The sequence below is a fragment of the Dreissena polymorpha genome, chromosome 12 (assembly GCF_020536995.1).
Source record: "Dreissena polymorpha isolate Duluth1 chromosome 12, UMN_Dpol_1.0, whole genome shotgun sequence".
In the NCBI taxonomy this organism is placed as follows: domain Eukaryota; kingdom Metazoa; phylum Mollusca; class Bivalvia; order Myida; family Dreissenidae; genus Dreissena; species Dreissena polymorpha.
The window spans coordinates 26,068,683-26,084,748 of record NC_068366.1 but is presented as its reverse complement, the minus strand read 5'-3'; the positions used below and the strand labels follow the sequence as shown (position 1 = coordinate 26,084,748).

General features: G+C 36.1%; 1 protein-coding gene across 1 annotated transcript; it reads left to right on the top strand.

Moving 5' to 3' along the window:
• The first annotated feature begins 2,140 nt into the window (after positions 1-2,140).
• Positions 2,141-3,620, top strand: LOC127852470 (uncharacterized). The gene is made up of 4 exons (XM_052386425.1): positions 2,141-2,153; positions 2,192-2,692; positions 3,003-3,112; positions 3,465-3,620. Exons 1-4 carry the CDS (start codon positions 2,141-2,143, stop codon positions 3,618-3,620), a joined length of 780 nt encoding a protein of 259 aa, XP_052242385.1.
• Positions 3,621-16,066: the final 12,446 nt, after the last annotated feature.

The window sequence follows — 16,066 nt, the reverse complement described above, 5'->3', positions numbered from 1 at the left end:
ACAACAGAGACAAATACTGACAGCACCACCACTCCTGCTACAACAGAGACAATTACTGAGAGCACCACCACTCCTGCTACAACAGAGACAAATACTGACAGCACCACCACTCCTGCTACAACAGAGACAAATACTGACAGCACCATCATCCCTGCTACAACAGTGACAATTACTGAGAGCACCACCACTACTGCTACAACAGTGACAAGTACTGAGAGCACCACAGCTCCTGCTACAACAGAGACAATTACTGAGAGCACCACCACTCCTGCTACAACAGAGACAAATACTGACAGCACCACCTCTCCTGCTACAACAGAGACAATTACTGAGAGCACCACCACTCCTGCTACAACTGAGACAATTACTGAGAGCACCACCACTCCTGCTACAACAGTGGCAAGTACTGAGAGCACCACCACTCCTGCTACAACAGAGACAAATACTGACAGCACCACCACTCCTGTTACAACAGAGACAATAACTGAGAGCACCACCACTCCTGCTACAACAGTGACAAGTACTGACAGCACCACCACTCCTGCTACAACAATGACAAGTACTGAGAGCACCACCACTCCTGCTACAACAGAGACAACTACTGAGAGCACCACAACTCCTGCTACAACAGAGACAAGTACTGAGAGCACCTCCACTCCTGCTACAACAGTCTCAAGTACTGAGAGCACCACCACTCCTGCTACAACAGAGACAATTACTGAGAGCACCACCACTCCTGCTACAACAGAGACAAATACTGACAGCACCACCACTCCTGCTACAACGGAGACAATTACTAAGAGCACCATCACTACTGCTACAACAGTGACAAGTACTGAGAGCACCACCACTCCTGCTACAACAGTGACAAGTACTGAGAGCACCACCACTCCTGCTACAACAGTGACAATTACTGAGAGCAGCACCACTCCTGCTACAACAGAGACAAATACTGACAGCACCACCACACCTGCTACAACAGAGACAATTACTGAGAGCACCATCACTACTGCTACAACAGTGACAAGTATTGAGAGCACCACCACTCCTGCTACAACAGAGGCAAGCACTGACAGCACCACCACTCCTGCTACAACAGAGACAATTACTGAGAGCACCACCACTCCTGCTACAACAGAGACAAGCACTGACAGCACCACCACTCCTGCTACAACAGAGACAATAACTGAGAGCACCACCACTCCTGCTACAACAGAGACAAATACTGACAGCACCACCACTTCTGCTACAACAGAGACAATTACTGAGAGCACCACCACTCCTGCTACAACAGAGACAAATACAGACAGCACCACCACTCCTGCTACAACAGAGACAAATACTGACAGCACCATCATCCCTGCTACAACAGTGACAATTACTGAGAGCTCCACCACTACTGCTACAACAGTGACAAGTACTGAGAGCACCACAGCTCCTGCTACAACAGAGACAAGTACTGAGAGCACCACCACTCCTGCTACAAAAGAGACAATTACTGAGAGCACCACCACTCCTGCTACAACAGAGACAAATACTGACAGCACCACAGCTCCTGCTACAACAGAGACAATTACTGAGAGCACCACCACTCCTGCTACAACAGAGACAAATACTGACAGCACCACCTCTCCTGCTACAACAGAGACAATTACTGAGAGCACCACCACTCCTGCTACAACTGAGACAATTACTGAGAGCACCACCACTCCTGCTACAACAGTGGCAAGTACTGAGAGCACCACCACTCCTGCTACAACAGAGACAAGTACTGAGAGCACCACCACTCCTGCTACAACAGAGACAAATACTGACAGCACCACCACTCCTGTTACAACAGAGACAATAACTGAGAGCACCACCACTCCTGCTACAACAGTGACAAGTACTGACAGCACCACCACTCCTGCTACAACAGTGACAAGTACTGAGAGCACCACCACTCCTGCTACAACAGAGGCAAGCACTGACAGCACCACCACTCCTGCTACAACAGAGACCATTACTGAGAGCACCACCACTCCTGCTACAACAGAGACAAGCACTGACAGCACCACCACTCCTGCTACAACAGAGACAATTACTGACAGCACCACCTTTCCTGCCACACCAGTGACAAGTACTGAGAGCACCACCACTCATGCTACAACAGAGTCAAATACTGAGAGCACCACTACTCCTGCTACAACAGAGACAAGTACTGAGAGCACCACCACTCCTGCTACAACAGAGACAAGTACTGACAGCACCACCACTCCTGCTACAACAGAGACAAATACTGACAACACCACCACTCCTGCCACAACAGAGACAATTACTGAGAGCACCACCACTCCTGCTACAACAGAGACAAGTACTCAGAGCACCACCACTCCTGCTACAACAAAGACAAGTACTGAGGGCACTACCACTCCTGCTACAACAGAGACAAGTACTGAGAGCCCCACCACTCCTGCCACAACAGAAACACGTACTCAGAGCACCACCTCTACAATAGTAGCAAGTACTGAGATCTCAACCGCTTCAACAACAATCCCAAGTAATACAGGAAATGACACATTTACCTATACATCTACTTCAATCAATATTTTGCCGACGTCTGCAACGTCCGCCCTCACAAGTAAAAACGCTTCAACCGTCTTACAAGATTTTCTGGCTCTGGCCAAAGATGGCGACCATCAACCGCTGTCTGGTATGTACACACGCTTAATGTTTTACATTATATTTGTTAATTTTCTTGAAGCCACACTCTTTGAAGCTGTACACTGTACTGCGATTGCGAAAGTTTTGTGGACATAATCATTCGTTGGTTCTAGACATGTTTTATATGATTACAAATAAACTGTTATTGGCAGATTGAATATGAATGTGAAAGTTATTATTTACACATAGACGTAAAATTACGCCAATCGGCCTTGCAAAGATTTAACCTTCTCCCTTGTTGTTTTGAGTTCACTTTGTTATAATCACGCAAGGATTACAATTGCCATTTATTTTTACAGCCACTGTTATATTGGTATCAGCGTTAGGATCAGCTGGTGCCTTAACAATTGCAGCTGTCACCGTTGCTATTTACATCTACACCTTCAAGTACTCGACTAATCTCGCTCGGGTAAGTACGGACTCCCGTATGTTCCGTATTGAATGTCGCCTACCTTCCTACCTAATCAACCTCAAATGACGACACGCAAAAATCTATATGACACGAATCGTATACCCTTGGTACTAGAATTAACTTTGCAATTAAAAAATATTTCATTAAATTTTATCATTATTTTCAAATTATTAAAGTACTTACCAGCTATGGGTATCATAAACGTACATTTATCGATGTAGTGTAGAACTACTTCGAATGCTTTGGGTCAAAGTGGCTTAACTTCAGCCCGTGATAACCGAGGATACTGATTGCATTAGACATGGATTGATTTGCAAATTATTGACCGATTTTTTACGTTTATTGCCAGGTTTCCCCAAACGATGGCACTCGCGCGGACCCCAGTGAGGAGTTCCAGATCCGACGACCACGTGCTCCAAGTCCACCGGCCTCTCGGCCGCACTCGAGACTTTCCGTGCTTAGCCTTGACCTGCATCAAGGTCATCCCTCATCTAGTCAGTGCTGAGCTATCAAAATACATGTTAAGATTCAACATGTCTAAATAGTGTTTAACCGCATCGCAAGTGCTATATTTATATCCGGTAATCAATATTATTAATCAATATTGAAAAGACATGATTGATTCATGAGGTACCAATGCAGGAAACGGTCACGTGCCTCGCGTCTTAGAATACAAGTTTGCAACAGTTCGTGGTTGCAACTGCTTTTGATAAGAAGACTGCAATATCAGTTTCGTATAACATCTGTTTGTGTATGCTGTTCATTGCGTGTATATCGCAAGTTTTTTATCTTAACAATTTGAAAAAATACACACATTACATGGTGTTTGGTTTATACGAGATTATATTTACGGTTTTGTACAAAAAAATGTGTAGGAGTTTGAGCATACATTTCATTGTTCTACAGACAAAACATGCACATTGTGATTTTTATGAATGTAATATGTAGGCAATTAGCTGTATTTATTTCTTATCGTTAATTCTTAAAGGGACCTTTTCACAGATTTTGAAGTTTGTCATTAAATGCTTTATATTGATAAATATAAACATTGGATCTTAAAAGCTCCAGTAAAAAATCAAGAATAAAATTTAAAAAAGGAAAAAAAAGTAGCCGGTACCAGGGCTCGAACCAGTGACCCCCGGAGTCCTGGAGTTAGTCTGAAGTAAAAACGCTTTAGCCCTCTCGGCTATTCCGCCGGGTATCCACAGATTAAGTATTTTATACCTTATATAAGCAATCTTCGCAATTTAAACGACAACAACAGAACTCTCCAAATTATTCAATCGTTTCACGCTGCAACGCTTTATAATTTACATATAATGGCTATATTGGACTATGGTAAATGTTCAGTAATACTGTTTCCTCACAAATATCATAACTAAAACGAAAATTTGCTAATCTAAAACAACTTTTTACAATTTTGTCAATTAACCAAACCGTGAAAAGATCCCTTTAAATAGTGCAATTCTAATAGAACTGTTATACTGTTAAAAAATATTCTTTTGTAATATGTATAGCTTAAAAAAACATTATTATATATTTGTATATAATTCATGTGGTATTTGTCTTGACTGTAATTCATTTCAACTATTCATCCATAACACTTGACTGTGATACAATAAAGGTAATTATATAGACTAATTATGTTTCGGTTTTGATTGGAGCATGTGTCAGTTCAGAGTACTTTGAAAAGTAATTTGCAGGGGAGAGCAGTGGTAAAACTCATGTTGTAATCGGCAAGGGGGACCACTGTTAAAACTGATGTCTGGTGAGATTGCTGTTTTAAATCATGCACCAGTGTAGTAGCCATTTGCTGGACAAGTTCGTGTCTACGGACCGGTTTTTAAAATTAAATGTAACACTTAACCGCAAGCTCTAAAAGCTCACTAAAACAAGAATAAAGAGTTGTTCCAGTTACAAATATGAAAAAACTCGTAAACAAATGCTGACCCGGATGAACCAAAATAATCCCGTCTACCACCCTCTTCTTGATTAATCGGTGGGCCAAAGTGAGCATGACAGATATACCTGATGGAACCCTGTTTCAGTAAGTTCTTGTGTAGAACAAAGATGTCTTTGGAATGCTCCATGCATACGTGTCAAGCTCACAATCTCCACATATCAAGGTGGACATAAAAAACTTGCACCATTACAAACTTTTAAACACTCATACGGATATGTATTGTTTTAGCAAATATACGTTGAACAAACGCAATCAGAAAGCCTTAGAGTTTTACATAAGCATGAATATGCATGTGTCTACTGGATGACGGAAAGTGTATTTAGGGCTCTAGCCATACAAATTGGGTCCAGCCAGTCTAACATGTTTAGCGATTGTGTAATAAGCCATGCTGATATACATTATGTTATAAGGATTTGAGGATTTGAAGATTCCTGTGCAGACATTCATTTGTCTCAATGATCTGGTGCCATGCAATACAACATTTTAAAATATCAATTGAAAATGACTTGCGCGCTTTAATTTAGACTGAACAGTATTTACCTGTCGTTATTTGTGGCCAAAGACCACTCGTCGTTTGGAAAAGACAAACTGAATATAATTCGTCTCTTGACATTTGTTTGGAAAATTCAGGCGTATTGATAAGCAGAGAAGTTCCTAAATAACATCTTACATATTTGTTGTCACAGATTCACACATATTAAAGAACATTATAAATCAGGGACCGAAATGATACTTATTGGTTAGACTCATAACGAAAAAACGCCTTCGTTTCTGAGTAATGATCACTTGAAATCGATAAAAATATAAATTGTTACAAACTTTAAAAGATTGAATAATTGTGAAATGTTTCTATTGGTTTCACTAAATCTTGTAACAGAACATGTGCCACTTATATAAAGAATAACATAAGCCTGGATGGCGGAGTGGTTATGGCCACTGTTTCTAGCTCCGATAAGAGCATTTTGTGTCTTTTATATTGGAAATCTAAAATTCCAATGTTTAAACCTAACAAAAATTATCAATCTGTGAACGTGTGTGTATTTAAAAATGTATGAGTTGATTGTGCGCCTGATGCTCCATTGTGTGTGGACTCGGATATTGTCTTACCACTGCTATATAATTAATTTATTGGACTCTCGAAGGTTGGGACGAAATTTAATTACAGCTCTGTAGTTGTTACAGAAATATTTGCAATGTTGGTGTGGTCATGTGTTGTGTGTTGGTCGGGAGGGGGGATAGTTGGAGTACACAGAGTAAGCCCCACTTGATCGGTATGGTGACCACCAACCAAACTCACATGCTTCGGGGCACGAGGATTGAACGCAGGTCGCGTAGGTGTTATGAGCTTTTGCAAACCACTGAGCTAACCGGAAAGGCGTCTTTATCTGCGTTTGAATTAAAATGTGCTGGTTTTCGGTAAACTATCGAACTATCGAATTTTTATTCTCTTTTGATCATACAAATGTATATATATTTCATTCCTGGCACTAGTGAAAATATAAATTTCTCTTAATTAAAATCGTTACTCAACCGAAACCCATACATATTCAAAATTTCCTTATTTATCGATTATTTAAGAAATATGCATGGCTAATAACAGGTGTACGCGCGCATGGTGGGTCAAATTAGTTATTATTAAGATCGGAAAAGCCAAGTGCCGACGTTTTTAAATGTTTAGTTCTTGCTCTGAAATGCCCAGTGATAAATATTTACCCAAATATTTAACCGACTAAACAGATTATATTATAAGTAAGAAGGCTTATAGGAAGTTAAAGCAGGGACTCGATTCACAGCGCTCGGTCTGCCTCTTTGTGACCAATAAGAGAGAACTTAAGATATTCTAAGTAATACGTTGACCAAAAACAAAACATATGAATGTCAAAATACAAGTTTTTTATGCATGCTGGAACTTAGCTCCACCTACCTTCCTACCGCCCATTCTGCTTTGTTCTCTGCTATTGCGTACACATGGTGCCTTTACCACGTGACTTTTTCCGATCTGCGTTGGGTGAATAAAGCGCGACCCTGTTAACATTTTTAATGACGTCTTTTTCGGCGTTAGCTGTATACGCCAGCTTTTCACCTTAGCCTGACCTTTGTTAGCGTCCAATAGAATTCAAATAAAACTTCCCGCGGCCAAGTACAGATGAATACACTTCATTGACTGCATTGGCTGATTTGATAATACCACTAGAACATTGGAAACATCTCCGCGTCTTTGTAACACTGTTTTACTGTGTGTTCAGCATGAAACAGTTTTATCTCTAATAAAAAGGCTTAATAGATAGAACAGTTTTACAACTCAATCTCGACATCAATACAGTTTGTGCGTGCACCTTTTATTTTCAGAGGATTTTCAGCGCGAGAACGTTGTATACTTAAAGGCCATGTTCTCATATTTAGTACTGACTTCCATATTCCTGTCAACATGTTATATGTAAAAGTATAAAGAGCAGTGAAAGCGATGCCTCACTTTAATGCATTGCATTTCAACTCGTTAAGGGGTCAGTTCGCGGTTAGTGTGTTTGAATGTCAGAGTTTATATACAGGTCAGACCTTATGTGCTGTTCGGAGTTCGCTGTCAGTAACATAATAGTTATATAATAAAGACGCTATAGCGTGAACTAGGTGAACTGGAATTTTCTTTACCACCAGAAAGATGTGAAATGAAGATATCCAGCGATATTATTTTATGGCATGTCAATAATAGATTCTTAATGTGTTTTCAGCAATACCATGATAAATATTATTTTTGATTAATTAACAAGAATTATTCCATCATATTTACTTATGTATTATTGCAGCATATTGACTAATGTATTAAGTATGAGCGCGATGATTCTCGATACTGTTAATAATCGAATCAAATACACGTAGCAATGCCCGATAAACCACTAAAACAGGTTTGTTCGAAGAACGCGCGTATACATACATGTATTTAAAATATGTACGGAGACTTCGCGTGTGGCCGGTTGACTTTGGTTTTCTGTTTTGTATCTATAGGTTTATGACCAGCAATATGTAATAATGTAAAATAAGCCGCGAAAACTCCGCGCAACACCCCGTACTGCGTTTGATGCAGCTTAAAACTGCACAGAAAAAGATATTAGCTATCCTTGATCTCATTCATTTAAATCTTAACCTTCCATAAACTCCAACCACAATCAACGCCGTATATCTTTTTAAAAAATATTTCTTGTTTAATATTCCACCATTTTAATGGAATAAAGTGGAGAGCCCGCTCATTTTTAAGAGTTTTCTATAGGTTTCATGATCTTTTTAAACAAATAAGTATTTTTTCAGTAAAGTGCAACCGCGTGTTTGTAATATGAAGTCCCCACACTGATCCGACATTTTTCTAACCGTTCAAATGCGCGGTTGCACTTTACTGAGAGAAAAAACTTATTTCTTTAAAAAGATCATGATATTCGCTAATAACTAACTTTAGTATCGAACATTAAAACAGAATGATTTATTAATCCTACATTGTACCGAATTTAAGCGTACAGTATTTGTATATTAAAGAAGATTGATTATTCTAATGCGAAACGTCGCGAACTTCTTGAAAACAGTAAACCCCGCTAAAATTCTCCTAATTTCTACAGAAGGCGAAACCTAAGCCAAATGACTGTAATGAAACGATAATTGGTGACCAACGGTAAGATCATTTTAGTTATTTGCTCGAAATGCCTAATCAACATTGACGACAACAAGCACATATTAAATAACTTTAACGATGAACATTTTTTGATAATGTCACGTTTAGGGAGATAACCAAATAATTATCTCCTTGAAGTAATTGTGCATCGGGATACGACGGACTTGACGTTGAAATGCACGTCACAATACGCACACGACTATCTACGCAAAATATGAAACAAGGTTTTTTAAACAAGCGTAGTACTGGATGAATGAGGAGCAGTTACATTACTATAATTACTCATAAACACAAAATAGGAATAAATATCGCGCGATCTCGTTCTCCAACAGTATCATCTAAATATTCATGAACATTTTCCTTACAAGACGCACTAAATGGAGATAATACAAGTATGGAGAAAATAACGGCTGGTTTCCGGGTAGATTTATATACGTGTTCGTGTGTGTGTTTGTGTATGCGCGGGTGCGCGTGTTTAGTGTGAAAAAAAGTAACTTAATTTATATATATTATATACGTGCATGAGTATCTGTGTTAACTATAAAGAAGGTCCACTCATATAATGCTCTCTTGTTACTTTCTTTTTTATTACAACACAAGGTCTTTTTTTAAAGAATTTATGTGAAAATGTTATTTTATACATTGATTCATATAAAGCCACACACTAATATTACTACGAGGTTCACACATATTATACTGTAAAAAGATAAATAAAAAAAGTAAGTGGCTAATAAGATTGCCGGTACTATATGTTACAATAATATGGTGAGTTAAAAAGCACCTTGCACAACAACGCAATTATTTCGTTAGCAATGGAACATTTTTGTTGATATTGGTAATCTTTTTCAAATACACTGGGTTCAACTATAGCATCGTTTATAAAAAAAAAACGAATCAAATAGGTAAAAGTCCAAACCACCATCTTTTGAATATAATCAATCTTAAAAAAATACAAAGACACTCACAAAGTGTACAATACTAGATAGTTATTAATTTCAAATGAATTTCTTTTCTTACACTTCTGCAATTAAATACGATTGGACATAATAAAATTGCAAAAACAAAACTATTACAATAATAATACATTATACAATACGTGATACATTTTTGAGATTCTCAAAAGAGACATATATAACTCCATTATTTATACTATCTATGTAGGTTTGTTATATACGAAACAATACGTTGACTTATTACACACTTTTCAAATGCAAAGAATTGTTTAAAAAAATACAACATATAACGTTGAGTAACGTACATCTGTAAAATCATATATGTCAACATTAATATATTAAGCATTATTTGCTTGTAATGCCTTTTAGAAATTACAATTATGAAGTTACATAATCAGGCCACGAAATAAATTTGTTGTCAAATTCAAATTACTCACTGTACTAAATGGGTATTATTATTTCATCATTATATTAACTTTCTTCGTATATATTTAGTTTCGTTTATTTTACGGAATATTAACGAATTACATATCTTTGTATATAAAAATGACATAAGTATATTTTGTTGTGTGAACTAAATATTGACAAAAAGATTTGGTTATGTTCTTCCAGTTTATGTTTCTCCAATATGTATAAATGGTTTACGTTTGGTTTGAAATACCTTGTGGATCAAAGCCTTTCGAAATCGTTTACTTGACAAAACGTTAATGAAAAAATTAATACAGTTATGAAATTCACTAATTGCTAATCCCACAGATGTATACAATTGAAAACGAACAAAGTCAGTTGCGTTGCTCATCAAAATAACAGTCGTGTCGGGATAAATAATCATCCATGCCATTGCTAACACATAGGGCAAGTGTAAAACAAACAAGAGCTGTCACCATAGGATGACTTATGCCCCTTATAAACGCTTGATAGAAGTTATGAGCTTTTTTCGAAACCTAAACGCAGATTTCGAAACCTAAACGCGGACCCTAAGTTCTAGGTCAAGGTCCCAGGGGTCAAAATTTTTCTGCGTATGGAAAGGCCTTGTCCATATACACATGCATACCAAATATGAAGGTTATATCTCAAGGGACATAGAAGTTATGAGCATTTTTCAAAACCTAAACGCAGATTTCGAAACCTAAACGCGGACCCTAACTTCAAGGTCAAGGTCACAGGGGTCAAAATTTTTCTGCGTATGGAAAGGCCTTGTGTATATACACATGCATACCAAAAATGAAGGTTATATCTCAAGGGACATAGAAGTTATGAGCATTTTTCGAAACCTAAACGTAGATTTCGAAACCTAAACGGGACCCTTAGTTCAAGGTCAAGGTCACAGGGGTAAATTTTTGTGTGCGTATGGAAAGGCCTTGTCCACATACACATGCATACCAAATATGAAGGTTATATCTCAAGGCACATATAAGTTATGAGCATTTTTCGAAACCTAAACGCAAAGTGTGACGGAAAGACAGACAGACAGACAGACAGACAGACAGACAGACAGACAGACAGACAGACAGACAGACAGACAGACGGACAGATAGACAGACAGTCCGATCACTATATGCCCCCGTTTCTTCGAAAAGGGGCATAAAAAGACGAAGGAAACGGTTACAAGTGTTTTTGTAAGCATTCTCTTTTCATCCTTTTTTTTATCACTAATTTGAGTGTTACCTGTTATTCGACTTTTAGATCTTGTAACAAGTCGTAATGTTATTGCTATATTTGCTAGCACAATAATCGTTAGAGGTATAAATACATAGTAAACAATTTCAAAATACAACCAAACAGTTGTAAGAAATTTGGAGACGTAACAGGCCATTGTAGTTCCCGACGGAGATTTGTCCGCATAAAAGGCCCACATATAAGGGATCGTAAGTGCAAATGCCAAACAACACATAACTACAAGTATTATTTTTACTCGGCCTATCACACACCAAGCTGAGAATTCTAAAGGGAACCAAACACAACAAAATCGTTCAATTGTCCAACACATCAGAATATTATTTGAGAAAATCGTCGTGGATGTGATGAAGTATTGAAAAGCTATACATGATTGTGTGTTCCAATTATAAGCAAGGCTTGAAGACTTTGAAATGTGAATCGAACAACGCACACTATGAAACCAGTCACGCTTAAAACGAGAATATTTAAAGAGGTTGTGTTGAAAGGCTTCAAATGCAAAATTAATGCAACAGTCAGTGGATTTGTTATAAAGCCCGGGATGTTGGTGAAATAGTAATAATACTCGAAAATTATTGTATACACCTGTACTTCCAAAATATTATCAAATCGCGACCCAGCTGTTTGTAAAGTTGTTGACTCTGGTACATCAGTGTTTGTGCAATTATCTTCTCTGTCCGTTGAATTTGTTTCAAGTTCGTCACATCGATATTGATCTGTTTTTTGAGTATGTGCATCTGTCGATTCCATGTTGTTTGGATTCGTGTTATCCACGTTTACTGTCGTAGAAATTACTGTCGTAAAATCAGGAGAAATGGTTGTGCTTGCCAGCGCACCAGTCAGGGCAAGACAAATCAACGATAAAAAAGTTGCCATAGCTAAATAAATAGAAATACATGTTAGTTATGTGTAAGTGTAAAAAACAACATTCATCTTCTTTTACACGAATGTTTGCGTGAAAATTATTCACGTATTTATATAGTTAATTATTGCGATGATGAATTATTATGAAAACATGAAATGTTTGTTCCTTAACAATTGAAAGAATAAGAATAAGAATTGTTTATAAAACCAATTACCGGTCACATTAATAATGATTTATGAATTACAAATAAAACATCATAATATATTGCATCATTAACACAATATACTAGAAATAAGGATATTAAAGAAATAAAGCTTAATTCGTATTAGATGATACACAATTAAATTAAAGTTTGATAATGCAAAACAAAAGATTTCTAACAGAAAACAAAAAAGCAAATGTCTTTACTGATAAGTTAACTACAAATAGTACACGGATGTTAAATGTACTCAGTATAAAATATATATGAACTCACAAGTAATACTAAGAGCCTACTCTAAACTATTATTTAAGATTTTGCATAATCATTATTCATAAATAGGTTATAATATTATGCAACATTTATCTAAAGTTACACAGGTTTTAACAAATTACCAAATTAGTTCTTTTATTGTAAGCATTATACAAGAAGGTGGCAAAACGTGAGATAATATCATGTTGTTCTGAGCTCATAAGCCAGACAAATTTCTGTTCATTTGAAAGTTTAATACAATTATTATTTATCTTTTGTACATTTTTAAATAAATTTTCTCTATCATCATGAAAACATTGACAAAACATTGCAAAGTGAATTTCATCCTCTACCAAATTTAAGTTACATAAAGTACAGAAACGCTGTTCAGCTGGGATTTTCTGATATCTGCCAGTTTCATTTCTTAATTTATCACAGCTAACTCTAATCTTTGTAAACAAAACTATGATATCTTTTTTTTAATGTATAGAAATATTGCTCTTTACAACATCTGTTTTTGAACAGGGAATAAGTTCTAAGTTGACCACTCGTGCTAGTAATTCTTGATGGCCAAGTTGATTTATACAGGGACACTAACTTTCGCTTTACAAGCAAATGCAAATTTTTTTTATGCAAACTAGTAGAAGATAAATTAAGACTTTTGAAAATATGATTAACACTTGTGACCCAGCTGTTCTTATCACTATTAAAAAGTATATTTCTTTCACTAAAGGCATCTGACAAAAAGGCACTTACTTTACCAGAATACATTCTCTGATAATATTCAACAGTATTACATACAATATTAACATATAAAGGATAACGTCCCCGTTCACCATATACAGCATCATTAGACGTTTGCTTATGAACACTTAAAACATATTTTAAAAAATTCACATGATGTTTCTCACAATACATATTATCAAAAGATTTCAAAAGATTATAGTTGTCCTTCTTGACTATTACAACGAATAACCAGTTTTTCTGAAAAAAATAACAATTTCACTATCAAATATATATATTTATATTTATATATTTTACAAGGTATTCAACTCAAAATGACCCGAAAACAGGGTGCATCGCTTTTAACAGCAATAACGTCATCAATTGTGCAGCGATTTTTATTAATTCGGTCTTATTCAACGCAATTCTTATAAATATATTTGATAGTGATTTTTTACATAGAAATTGATTTTTCGTTATAATTTTATTATTTTTTAATTCAAAATGATGTTTTTATTTATCGTCTAGCATTCACCGACGACTCAGTATTAATCTCAGCATAAGATGAGGGCTTGCAATATTCCATGAACAATTTGCTAGAGTATTGCACGAAACTGAATATAACGGTCAATGTCGACAATACAACGTTTTTTATTATTCATTAAGGCACTTAAACAAATCGACATAACTGGGCAATTGAAATCGTGAACAATTCAATAATTTAGGACAAGTTATATCAAGCAGCGGCGCAACTATACAAGCCCCAAATACTTTATCAGCTAAAGCGCTTAGGGCGATGAACTCATAATATACTCTTAAGATATCATTGAATGTACCAGTTAAAATCATGTTTAATCTGTTTTATGCCTATGTTTCCTCGATTTAAACTTATGATGGCGAGATGTGGGGTTTTACTAAAACTGCAAATATTAAGTGAGTCCAACGCAAATTCTTTAAATGGTTTTAAAATGTGAAAGCTTCCACAAACTAAAATGCTTTGTATGCCGAAGATATATATATATGTATGTATATATATAAATATATATATATATATTACCTAGAACTTAATAACCTATTTAAACACGTGTACTATGTGTGTCGTATGACTACTTTAAGATTCAAATTTTGTGAAACCAGCGCAGAGTTGACTGAATACTTTTAGATCATTGTTAATTACACATAGCAGTGTGGGCATTCTTAAGCTTATTGTTGTACAGGTAACATGGAAAAACGCATGTTATCTTTGTTGACTCTGTTACACAGTTCAGCTTCTTTTCCTTAAAGTCACTATCACGCTCACCAATACACACGGCTACTGTATTAAAAACATTCGACAACAAGTAGTACAATACGATGGTAAATTACAATAGGAAAACCCCAAAAACAAGTAACATTGATGTAAAAACGTTATATTACAAGCATTCGGCAAGTTTTAAGCATCTAAATATCTAAATATCGTTCCACGATGTAATCTACTTTCGCTTTCGAGTCAGGATCGGATTCATTCGGGTTTCGTTCATTTGCATAATTTATACAAGCCATTTTCGCATTCGCTAAGTTCCAGTGACCCAGAATTCATTTTGATTTCACAGAATGATTATTCATGAGAGCTACGTCATGCTTCCGACGCTTACCGTATCCAATCTCGTGTTCGCCCGTAAATGTTCGGATATTTCACGGGAGATATAAATGGAATTATTTGTGGCCACAAAAAATAAAATCGAGCATTTTGTATCTCGTTAAATCAATTCTACCAGACAACATCTAACGTAGAAATTTTGTATTTTGCTAAAAGGAACATTGATTTTTTTATGGGTTAGCTTTATTTAACGAAATATTCGATATTTTTGAGAGTGATTGTTTCTTTAATGATTATACTGATTGACATTTACTATCAATACATAAAACTGACATTTACTGTCAATACATAAAACAATACATAAAATTCTGATTCTGAAATGTAAGTACAACAAATAAAAAATAACACACGAGGTAAGTGTTTGTCAATGTACGAAAAGCTACATACGCGTCATAAACATTATCGAATCATGGTTGAACTGAACTTTGTAATTTTATATCGAATGCATTAACAACGTTATTCAACTTGAGTCTAAACTTGTACTTAAACAAATCTTTGGAAGCTTTTTGCTTATACCAATAGGTTATCGTTTAAAACGACACGACATCTAATAAATATTCATGAACTTGTATTTTACATAACCACATCAAGTATGAAAACAAGTTTTCATATAAATTTTAAATTGGCATCGATCATCACATGATTTAAATGACTTTTGTTTAAAGCTAGGTTACACTTATCGTGTTATAAGAAAAACACAATTGCATATAGAATAAATATCACAAAGTGTATTTTAACAGTATGGATACATTAACCCTCAGTTAAATAAAATATGTAAAAGCAATTAATAACAACACAACTACCCTTAACAACAATCGCCCCATATATAAACTCGCCTTTAAACTTGCACGATATGTTAGCGTTAGTTTTCCAGCTTTATTTGTTCAGGTTTGCCTTTCCATACAAACTAATTTAGTTGTTTGAGTGGCTTGCATTCATGTTATTCTTCCTTCTCAATCGTCACTATGTTATGGAGAAGGATTACGTTTTCAATACGAAGAATTCGGATGTAATGTAAACTT